The following is an 11,970-nucleotide window of genomic DNA, read 5'->3' on the forward strand; positions in this document are numbered from 1 at the left end:
CTGATTTTCCTCTGGTTTTCCTCTGGTTTTCCTCTGGTTTTCCTCTGATCTTCCTCCTCTGTGTTTCAGGTGCAGACAGACGCGCAGCAGGTCGCCACTGATAAGTTCGTCTTCAATCTGCCGGACTATGAGCATGTCCATCATGTGGTGGTGTTCATGCTGGGCACAGTGCCCTTCCCGGCGGGCATGGGTGGAGCGGTGTACTTCTCCTTCCCCGACCCTGCGCTGGGCCAGGTGTGGCAGCTGTTGGGCTTCATCACCAACGAGAAGCCCAGCGCCATCTTCAAGATCTCTGGCCTGAAAGCTGGTGAGCCCCTTCAGAACACTAGAGGTCATCCTACAGAAGTGTGTGAACACTAGAGGTCATGTGTGTGTGTGTGTGTGTGTGTGTGTGTGTGTGTGTGTGTGTGTGTGTGTGTGTGTGTGTGTGTGTGTGTGTGTGTGTGTGTGTGTGTGTGTGTGTGTGTGTGTGTGTGTGTGTGTGTGTGTGTGTGTGTGTGTGTTTCAGGAGAGGGCGGTGCGCATCCCTTCGGCATGATGACCGATGCTCGGGCTCCATCAGTCGCTCAGGTTGGAGTGTCTGTCGAATCTCTGGACCTTCTCTCACAGCAAACACCAGTGGCTAACTCCGCCGTCTCCACCGTCGACTCCTTCACACAGGTGGGTCAGGGGTTAGGGTTAGGGTCAGGTGACTCCTTCACACAGGTGGGTCAGGGTCAGAGTTAGGGTTAGGGTCAGGTGACTCCTTCACACAGGTGGGTCAGGGTCAGGTGACTCCTTCACACAGGTGGGTCAGGGGTTAGGGTCAGGGTTAGGGTCAGGTGACTCCTTCACACAGGTGGGTCAGGGTTAGGGTCAGGTGACTCCTTCACACAGGTGGGTCAGGGGTTAGGGTCAGGGTTAGGGTCAGGTGACTCCTTCACACAGGTGGGTCAGGGTCAGGGTCAGGGTTAGGGTCAGGTGACTCCTTCACACAGGTGGGTCAGGGTTAGGGTCAGGTGACTCCTTCACACAGGTGGGTCAGGGTCAGGGTTAGGGTCAGGTGACTCCTTCACACAGGTGGGTCAGGGTCAGGTGACTCCTTCACACAGGTGGGTCAGGGTCAGGTGACTCCTTCACACAGGTGGGTCAGGGTTAGGGTCAGGTGACTCCTTCACACAGGTGGGTCAGGGGTTAGGGTCAGGGTTAGGGTCAGGTGACTCCTTCACACAGGTGGGTCAGGGTCAGGGTTAGGGTCAGGTGACTCCTTCACACAGGTGGGTCAGGGTCAGGTGACTCCTTCACACAGGTGGGTCAGGGTTAGGGTCAGGTGACTCCTTCACACAGGTGGGTCAGGGTTAGGGTCAGGTGACTCCTTCACACAGGTGGGTCAGGGGTTAGGGTCAGGTGACTCCTTCACACAGGTGGGTCAGGGTCAGGGTCAGGGTCAGGGTTAGGGTCAGGTGACTCCTTCACACAGGTGGGTCAGGGTTAGGGTCAGGGTTAGGGTCAGGTGACTCCTTCACACAGGTGGGTCAGGGTCAGGGTTAGGGTCAGGTGACTCCTTCACACAGGTGGGTCAGGGTTAGGGTCAGGGTCAGGTGACTCCTTCACACAGGTGGGTCAGGGTCAGGGTCAGGTGACTCCTTCACACAGGTGGGTCAGGGTCAGGTGACTCCTTCACACAGGTGGGTCAGGGTCAGGTGACTCCTTCACACAGGTGGGTCAGGGTTAGGGTCAGGGTCAGGTGACTCCTTCACACAGGTGGGTCAGGGTCAGGGTCAGGTGACTCCTTCACACAGGTGGGTCAGGGTTAGGGTCAGGTGACTCCTTCACACAGGTGGGTCAGGGTCAGGTGACTCCTTCACACAGGTGGGTCAGGGTCAGGTGACTCCTTCACACAGGTGGGTCAGGGTTAGGGTCAGGGTCAGGTGACTCCTTCACACAGGTGGGTCAGGGTCAGGGTCAGGGTCAGGTGACTCCTTCACACAGGTGGGTCAGGGTTAGGGTCAGGGTCAGGTGACTCCTTCACACAGGTGGGTCAGGGTCAGGGTCAGGTGACTCCTTCACACAGGTGGGTCAGGGTCAGGTGACTCCTTCACACAGGTGGGTCAGGGTTAGGGTCAGGGTCAGGTGACTCCTTCACACAGGTGGGTCAGGGTTAGGGTCAGGGTCAGGTGACTCCTTCACACAGGTGGGTCAGGGTCAGGGTCAGGTGACTCCTTCACACAGGTGGGTCAGGGTCAGGTGACTCCTTCACACAGGTGGGTCAGGGTTAGGGTCAGGGTCAGGTGACTCCTTCACACAGGTGGGTCAGGGTCAGGGTCAGGTGACTCCTTCACACAGGTGGGTCAGGGTTAGGGTCAGGTGACTCCTTCACACAGGTGGGTCAGGGTCAGGGTCAGGTGACTCCTTCACACAGGTGGGTCAGGGTCAGGGTCAGGTGACTCCTTCACACAGGTGGGTCAGGGTTAGGGTCAGGGTCAGGTGACTCCTTCACACAGGTGGGTCAGGGTCAGGGTCAGGTGACTCCTTCACACAGGTGGGTCAGGGTTAGGGTCAGGTGACTCCTTCACACAGGTGGGTCAGGGTCAGGGTCAGGTGACTCCTTCACACAGGTGGGTCAGGGTTAGGGTCAGGGTCAGGTGACTCCTTCACACAGGTGGGTCAGGGTCAGGGTCAGGTGACTCCTTCACACAGGTGGGTCAGGGTCAGGTGACTCCTTCACACAGGTGGGTCAGGGTCAGGGTCAGGGTCAGGTGACTCCTTCACACAGGTGGGTCAGGGTTAGGGTCAGGGTCAGGTGACTCCTTCACACAGGTGGGTCAGGGTCAGGGTCAGGTGACTCCTTCACACAGGTGGGTCAGGGTCAGGGTTTAATATCTGCTGTTTTATTAGCCACTGTTTGGATCATTGATGGACAGAAACTCCTCATTGTTCTCCAGCTCAACACAGTTAGGGCCTTTGCACACTGAGTCCGAAATTTGCATGCGATATTTTCGCACGTCAAAAAATTAATTTCGACCTCACGTTATGTCAGTCACGCTTGCACACTGACGCCGAAACTTTCGTCCGTCAAAAAAAAAATCGGAACAGGTTCGATTTTCTGAGTTTTTTCCAACCTAAAACTACTGGCAATGAATCGCCAGTGCTCAGATACCTACAGTTATATATACAAATATTATTATATCACAGCTATAATTATAGCACACCAAGTCCCTGTAAACCGTGAGTGTGTGTGTGTGTGTGTGTGTGTGTGTGTGTGATGGGTAGGTTTAGGGACAGGGGCAGTGTGTGTGTGTGTGTGTGTGTGTGTGTGTGTGTGTGTGTGTGTGTGTGTGTGTGTGTGTGTGTGTGTGTGTGTGTGTGTGTGTGTGTGTGTGTGTGTGTGATGGGTAGGTTTAGGGACAGGGTCAGTGTAGGGGGATAGAAAATACAGTTTATACAGTATAAAAACCATTATGCCTATGGAAAGTCCCCATAAAACATAAAAACCCAACATTATTTCCTCTTTCTTTTTGTCTTTTTAAGAAGCGAGAGAACAAAAAAAAATCATCCTCACTACTTGAAGACGCCATTTTGTATTGTTTTGCGTTTTGCGGATCACGAATACGAAAAAACACATGCGAACATTTCGGACTCCGTGTGCAAAGGCTTTTTTACCGTGTTTTCCCGCCTCATATGATCTCACTCACAAGTGAACAAGTGTCTCATAGTAGCGCCCAGACAACATTACATCACTTTAACACACTCACATGTGTGTGAGAGGATCAAACACACACACGCATGAGCGGAAGAATAAAAGCTCCGCCCACTCAAGAGTCAAGACACGCCTCTGAGTCGAGTAAGAGACGGAACATTACACACTGTGCCTTTAAATCAGGTCTTCTGTTCACCACACACACACACACACACACACACACACACACACCTTCTGTCATCATGAGGAAAACATCAAACTCTAATCTTTGGAGGAGCATCACACATTACAGTAACCCGAGGGCTAAAGATTCTACTACATCTCTACACTATTAGAATTGAAGGCCTTCTGAAGAGAAGCCATGCGTTTGTGTGAGAGATCCATATTTAACACGTTATGAAGTAAAACATCGTCCGTCAGACAAGCCTTCTGTGTTATATTAATATATATCTGACCTCATAACTGTCTCAGTTCACACAGAAGATGCTGGAGAGCTTGTACAACTTCACCTCGTCCTTCGCACTGACCCAGGCTCAGATGACCTCCAACCCCTCAGAGACGTATGTTCCTGCCAGCTCCATCCTCCGATGGTGAGTGTGAGTGTGTGTGTGTGTGTGTGAGTGTGTGTGAGCCTCAGTCATCATCTTCTGTTTCCTCCACAGGTATGAGAACTTCCAGAGGCGAATGATGCAGAATCCCAACTTCTGGAAGACGTGACGAGCTTGGGTTTTTAACATCTCATGGAGAAGAAAATCATCTTTCATTTCGAGTTTCACCCGGACAAGAAGCTTTTCTTTATAATAAATGTTGCCTGGCGTTCACTCTTTTGCTGAAGATGTTTTATATAACAATTTGAGCATGAAGGTCTCCGTGTGATCCCAAATGTTTTTTCTAAATCAGTCTTCAATAAAATCAAATCTATCAATTTATGCCTTTTTTTGTCAGTTTTGGGGTATTTATTTACCTATAAAAGTACCATATTTTTAATGTTTATTTTAGTTATATTTTATACTTCAGTAAGTTCAGACAGCCAAAACCTAAACTTGGTGACATGTGATGGGATATAATAAATAAAACAGCATAAATATCAATAGCCACTAGATGGCAATGGCTGAACTCTACAAACCGATGTTTAGGTTTAGATTTGATCACAAATTACAATTATAGAATGTTTTAAAAACCATTGTGTTGGGTAAGACTAACCAAAGATGCCAAAATATGCTTACATTCAAATATGACCAAGACACAGCAATCATCATTTCTAATATTTCAATAACTCAAAGTAGAATAAACTATAAACCTAACAATAACTCAATAAAAGGAAATGCAAACAAACAGATACAAATAATAATATCCAACATGTTTTGTTTGAACGCATCAACAAATCTTGCAGTATGACTTTGATCTTGTGTGTGTGTGTGTGTGTGTGTGTGTGTGTGTGTGTGTGTGTGTGTGTGTGTGTGTGTGTGTGTGTGTGTGTGTGTGTGTGTGTGTGTGTGTGTGTGTGTGTGGTGTATCGCGCCACATTGAGAATGTTGTATAGGCTCACTTCTTCATTTGTGTGTCTGAATGATCCGCATTGTGTTGGATTTATTGATTTTTATTGGACAAAGAAACAAATGGCTCTGAATTACAGTCTCTCGTCTTCTACCAGTGCCCACATTTGTCAACAAAGGTCAAATAAAGGAGTTTTTTTTTTCTTCAACCACTTAACATTGTTGAATTAAGTTGAGTTTTTGTGTTGAGGTGGCAAACTTAAGGAAAATTAGCCAAGTCTTGCAGTCTTGAGGGTTATTTAAAGTTTTCACGATAAAGATGCTTTCAAAGCAGCTTTACAGAAATGCATATCTCAGTGTATAGCCTATAATATATATTAATTTGCTCAATATATATATAATATAACTCTGATATGTGTGTCACTCGTCATGTGTGATTATTGAACAGCCATATAAGCTCAGCTCAGCTCAGATTTGTTTTGTAGTGTAATCTGATATCTGTCGGTGTTCTGCTGAAGAGAAAAGAAAGATTTTCAGCAGAACTTTGTTGACCAGGAGCGGATTAAAGGTGTTTCTGTCGGCACATGAATGAGATCTGTGTGTGTTTGCTGTGGAAACGCGTGTCTATAGCAACAGGTCAAGAGCTCAAAGGAAACTTCTCTTTCTCAGCGGAGGCTTCGTGATTTACACCTGAAGACTGAGACTAATGCAGCAGTGGATCTGAACTGAAGGACAGTCTGTGCTTCTGTCATCATGACTCAAAGAGGAGCGATGTCAGAATATGAGCGCAATCATCTGACCACTCTCCAGACTCTCCGACGACGGTAAGTGACATTATAACTAACCCATTCTAACTTACACTAACCCGTTCTAACTAACACTAACCTGCTCTAACACTATCCCATTCTAACTAACACTAACCCATTCTAACTAACACTAACCTGCTCTAACACTAACCCTTTCTAACTAACACTAACCCATTCTAACTAACACTAACCCTTTCTAACTAACACTAACCTGCTCTAACACTAACCCATTCTAACTAACACTAACCCTTTCTAACTAACACTAACCTGCTCTAACACTAACCCTTTCTGACTAATACTAACCAATTCTAACTAACACTAACCTGCTCTAACTCTAACCCGATCTGACTAACACTAACCCAGTCTAACTAACACTAACCTGCTCTAACACTAACCCTTTCTAACTAACACTAACCCATTCTAACTAACACTAACCCTTTCTAACTAACACTAACCTGCTCTAACACTAACCCATTCTAACTAACACTAACCCTTTCTAACTAACACTAACCTGCTCTAACACTAACCCGTTCTGACTAATACTAACCAATTCTAACTAACACTAACCTGCTCTAACTCTAACCCGATCTGACTAACACTAACCCAGTCTAACTAACACTAACCTGCTCTAACACTAACCCTTTCTAACTAACACTAACCTGCTCTAACACTAACCCGTTCTAACTAACACTAACCTGCTCTAACACTAACCCGTTCTAACACTAACCCGTTCTGACTAATACTAACCCATTCTAACTAACACTAACCCGTTCCAACTAACACTAACCCATTCTAACTAACACTAACCTACTCTAACACTAACCCATTCTAACACTAACCCGTTCTAACTATCACTAACCTGCTCTAACACTAACCCATTCTGACTAACACTAACCTGCTCTAACACTAACCCGTTCTGACTAACACTAACCCTTTCTAACTAACTAACACTAACCCATTCTAACTAACACTAACCCTTTCTAACTAACACTAACCCTTTCTAACTAACACTAACCCATTCTAACACTAACCCGTTCTGACTAATACTAACCCATTCTAACTAACACTAACCTGCTCTAACACTAACCCTTTCTGACTAACACTAACCTGTTCTGACTAACACTTACCCGTTCTGACTAACACTAACCCGTTCTGACTAACACTAACCTGCTCTAACATTCTGACTAACACTTACCCGTTCTAACTCTAACCCATTCTAACTAACACTAACCTGCTCTAACATTCTGACTAACACTAACCCATTCTGACTAATACTAACCTGCTTTAACACTAACCCGTTTTAACTAACACTAACCCGTTCTAATACTAACCTGCTCTAACACTAACCTGCTCTAACACTAACCTGTTCTAACACTAACCTGTTCTAACTAACGCTAACCTGCTCTAACACTAACCCGTTCTGACTAACACTAACCTGCTCTAACACTAACCTGTTCTAACTAACACTAACCTGCTCTAACACTAACCCGTTCTGACTAACACTAACCTGCTCTAACACTAACCCGTTTTAACTAACACTAACCCATTCTGACTAACACTAACCCATTCAGACTAACACTAACCTGCTCTAATACTAACCCGTTCTGACTAACACTAACCCGTTCTAACACTAACCTGTTCTAACCAACCCGTTCTAACACTAACCCGTTCTAACACTAACCTGTTCTAACTAACCCGTTCTAACACTAACCCGTTTTAACACTAACCTGTTCTAACTCTAACCTGTTCTAACACTAACCCGTTCTAACACTAACCTGTTCTAACTAACCCGTTCTAACACTAACCCGTTCTAACACTAACCTGTTCTAACTCTAACCTGTTCTAACCAACCCGTTCTAACACTAACCCGTTCTAACACTAACCTGTTCTAACTAACCCGTTCTAACACTAACCCGTTATAACACTAACCTGGTCTAACACTAACCCCTTCTAACTAACCTGTTCTAACACTAACCTGTTCTAACACTAACCCTTACTAACACTAACCTGTTCTAACACTAACCCTTACTAACACTAACCCGTTCTAACTAACCTGTTCTAACACTAACCCGTTTTAACACTAACCTGTTCTAACACTAACCCATTCTAACACTAACCTGCTCTAACACTAACCTGCTCTAACACTAACCCATTCTAACACTAACCTGCTCTAACACTAGCCTGTTCTAACTAACCCTAACCTTTTTCTAACACTAAACTGCTCTAACACTAACCCGTTCTAACTAACCCTAACCTTTTTCTAACACTAACCCTTACTAACACTAACCCGTTCTAACACTAACCCGTTCTAACTAACCCTAACCTGTTCTAACACTAACCCTTACTAACACTAACCCGTTCTAACACTAACCCTTACTAACACTAACCTGCTCTAACACTAACCCTTACTAACACTAACTTGCTCTAACACTAACCCTTACTAACACTAACCTGCTCTAACACTAACCCTTACTAACACTAACTTGCTCTAACACTAACCCTTACTAACACTAACCTGCTCTAACACTAACCCTTACTAACACTAACTTGCTCTAACACTAACCCTTACTAACACTAACCTGCTCTAACACTAACCTGCTCTAACACTAACCCGTTCTAACTAACCCTAACCTGTTCTAACACTAACCCTTATTAACACTAACCCGTTCTAACTAAACTGTTCTAACACTAACCTGCTCTAACACTAACCTGTTCTAACACTAACCTGTTCTAACACTAACCCGTTCTAACACTAACCCGTTCTAACACTAACCCGTTCTTACACTAACCCGTTCTAACTAACCCTAACCTGTTCTAACACTAACCCTTACTAACACTAACCCGTTCTAACTAAACTGTTCTAACACTAACCTGTTCTAACACTAACCCGTTCTAACACTAACCTGTTCTAACACTAACCCGTTCTTACACTAACCCGTTCTAACTAACCCTAACCTGTTCTAACACTAACCCTTACTAACACTAACCCGTTCTAACTAAACTGTTCTAACACTAACCTGTTCTAACACTAACCCGTTCTAACACTAACCTGTTCTAACACTAACCCGTTCTTACACTAACCCGTTCTAACTAACCCTAACCTGTTCTAACACTAACCCTTACTAACACTAACCCGTTCTAACTAAACTGTTCTAACACTAACCTGCTCTAACACTAACCTGTTCTAACACTAACCTGTTCTAACACTAACCCGTTCTAACACTAACCCGTTCTTACACTAACCCGTTCTTACACTAACCCGTTCTAACACTAACCCGTTCTAACTAACCCGTTCTGTTTAAGTTCAAGGCAGTTTTTAGAATCAATAGTTAATTCTCCTTCTTGACAGATTTGGCTCAGATTTGGTCGAGTGTGTCGTGTTTTATCCAGAAGCAGATGCTCCTGAGGAAGGTATGACAGACCCTTTGAGCTAATAGTGTGTGAGATGATCTTCCTGCATCTGAAACCCTTCAGTGGTGTGTGTGTGTGTGTGTGTGTGTGTGTGTGTGTGTGTGTGTGTGTGTGTGTGTGTGTGTGTGTGTGTGTGTGTGTGTGTGTGTGTGTGTGTGTGTGTGTGTGTCAGGGGGTGTGTATCTTCGGGCTGGGCACTTTCACATTCTGCCAGCAGAAGCTGAACCTGGGGAACAAACACCTCCTGATCCAGAGACCCGTGTTCCTCCTGTCCGAGAAACTCTCTCAGCATCACGGGCTCAGACAGACCCGAGCTCCGGCTGCAGGTCAGAAGCCTTCAGGTTCTGTGATGAGTGTGTGTCAGATCTGAGGTCAGTGGTTCTGTGATGAGTGATGAGTGTGTGTCTGATCTGAGGTCAGTGGTTCTGTGATGAGTGTGTGTCTGATCTGAGGTCAGTGGTTCTGTGATGAGTGATGAGTGTGTGTCTGATCTGAGGTCAGTGGTTCTGTGATGAGTGTGTGTCTGATCTGAGGTCAGTGGTTCTGTGATGAGTGATGAGTGTGTGTCTGATCTGAGGTCAGTGGTTCTGTGATGAGTGATGAGTGTGTGTCTGATCTGAGGTCAGTGGTTCTGTGATGAGTGTGTGTCTGATCTGAGGTCAGTGGTTCTGTGATGAGTGTGTGTCTGATCTGAGGTCAGTGGTTCTGTGATGAGTGATGAGTGTGTGTCTGATCTGAGGTCAGTGGTTCTGTGATGAGTGTGTGTCTGCTCTGAGGTCAGTGGTTCTGTGATGAGTGTGTGTCTGATCTGAGGTCAGTGGTTCTGTGATGAGTGATGAGTGTGTGTCTGATCTGAGGTCAGTGGTTCTGTGATGAGTGTGTGTCTGATCTGAGGTCAGTGGTTCTGTGATGAGTGTGTGTCTGATCTGAGGTCAGTGGTTCTGTGATGAGTGTGTGTCTGATCTGAGGTCAGTGGTTCTGTGATGAGTGTGTGTCTGATCTGAGGTCAGTGGTTCTGTGATGAGTGTGTGTCTGATCTGAGGTCAGTGGTTCTGTGATGAGTGATGAGTGTGTGTCTGATCTGAGGTCAGTGGTTCTGTGATGAGTGTGTGTCTGATCTGTGGTCAGTGGTTCTGTGATGAGTGATGAGTGTGTGTCTGATCTGAGGTCAGTGGTTCTGTGATGAGTGTGTGTCTGATCTGAGGTCAGTGGTTCTGTGATGAGTGTGTGTCTGATCTGAGGTCAGTGGTTCTGTGATGAGTGTGTGTCTGATCTGAGGTCTGTGGTTCTATGATGAGTGTGTGTCTGATCTGAGGTCAGTGGTTCTGTGATGAGTGATGAGTGTGTGTCTGATCTGAGGTCAGTGGTTCTGTGATGAGTGTGTGTCTGATCTGAGGTCTGTGGTTCTGTGATGAGTGTGTGTCTGATCTGAGGTCTGTGGTTCTGTGATGAGTGTGTGTCTGATCTGAGGTCAGTGGTTCTGTGATGAGTGTGTGTCTGATCTGAGGTCTGTGGTTCTGTGATGAGTGTGTGTCTGATCTGAGGTCAGTGGTTCTGTGATGAGTGATGAGTGTGTGTCTGATCTGAGGTCAGTGGTTCTGTGATGAGTGTGTGTCTGATCTGAGGTCAGTGGTTCTGTGATGAGTGTGTGTCTGATCTGAGGTCTGTGGTTCTGTGATGAGTGTGTGTCTGATCTGAGGTCAGTGGTTCTGTGATGAGTGTGTGTCTGATCTGAGGTCTGTGGTTCTGTGATGAGTGTGTGTCTGATCTGAGATCAGTGGTTCTGTGATGAGTGTGTGTCTGATCTGAGGTCAGTGGTTCTGTGATGAGTGATGAGTGTGTGTCTGATCTAAGGTCAGTGGTTCTGTGATGAGTGATGAGTGTGTGTCTGATCTGAGGTCAGTGGTTCTGTGATGAGTGATGAGTGTGTGTCTGATCTGAGGTCAGTGGTTCTGTGATGAGTGTGTGTCTGATCTGAGGTCTGTGGTTCTGTGATGAGTGTGTGTCTGATCTGAGGTCAGTGGTTCTGTGATGAGTGATGAGTGTGTGTCTGATCTGAGGTCAGTGGTTCTGTGATGAGTGTGTGTCTGATCTGAGGTCAGTGGTTCTGTGATGAGTGATGAGTGTGTGTCTGATCTGAGGTCAGTGGTTCTGTGATGAGTGATGAGTGTGTGTCTGATCTGAGGTCAGTGGTTCTGTGATGAGTGATGAGTGTGTGTCTGATCTGAGGTCAGTGGTTCTGTGATGAGTGTGTGTCTGATCTGAGGTCAGTGGTTCTGTGATGAGTGTGTGTCTGATCTGAGGTCAGTGGTTCTGTGATGAGTGATGAGTGTGTGTCTGATCTGAGGTCAGTGGTTCTGTGATGAGTGTGTGTCTGATCTGAGGTCAGTGGTTCTGTGATGAGTGTGTGTCTGATCTGAGGTCAGTGGTTCTGTGATGAGTGATGAGTGTGTGTCTGATCTAAGGTCAGTGGTTCTGTGATGAGTGATGAGTGTGTGTCTGATCTGAGGTCAGTGGTTCTGTGATGAGTGTGTGTCTGATCTGAGGTCTGTTGTTCTGTGTGAGTGTGTGTCTGATC

The 11,970-nt window shown here is 46.1% G+C and overlaps 1 protein-coding gene across 2 annotated transcripts in view; it reads left to right on the plus strand.

Moving 5' to 3' along the window:
• hikeshi (heat shock protein nuclear import factor hikeshi) overlaps positions 1 to 4,604 on the plus strand; it is an 11,487-nt gene extending 6,883 nt beyond the window's left edge. Inside the window, exons 2-5 of one of the 2 annotated variants that reach the window (XM_079813354.1) lie at positions 70 to 307; positions 509 to 660; positions 4,151 to 4,269; positions 4,342 to 4,604. In XM_079813354.1, coding sequence (XP_079669480.1) covers positions 70 to 307; positions 509 to 660; positions 4,151 to 4,269; positions 4,342 to 4,396 — 564 coding nt within the window. In that variant the 3' untranslated portion in view covers positions 4,397 to 4,604. The remainder of the gene's footprint in view (positions 1 to 69; positions 308 to 508; positions 661 to 4,150; positions 4,270 to 4,341) is intronic. The other variant, XM_079813355.1, reaches the window with a different exon arrangement.
• The last annotated feature ends 7,366 nt before the right edge of the window (positions 4,605 to 11,970 follow it).

The sequence above is a fragment of the Gobio gobio genome (genome assembly GCF_949357685.1).
Source record: "Gobio gobio genome assembly, chromosome: 3".
Taxonomy (NCBI): domain Eukaryota; kingdom Metazoa; phylum Chordata; class Actinopteri; order Cypriniformes; family Gobionidae; genus Gobio; species Gobio gobio.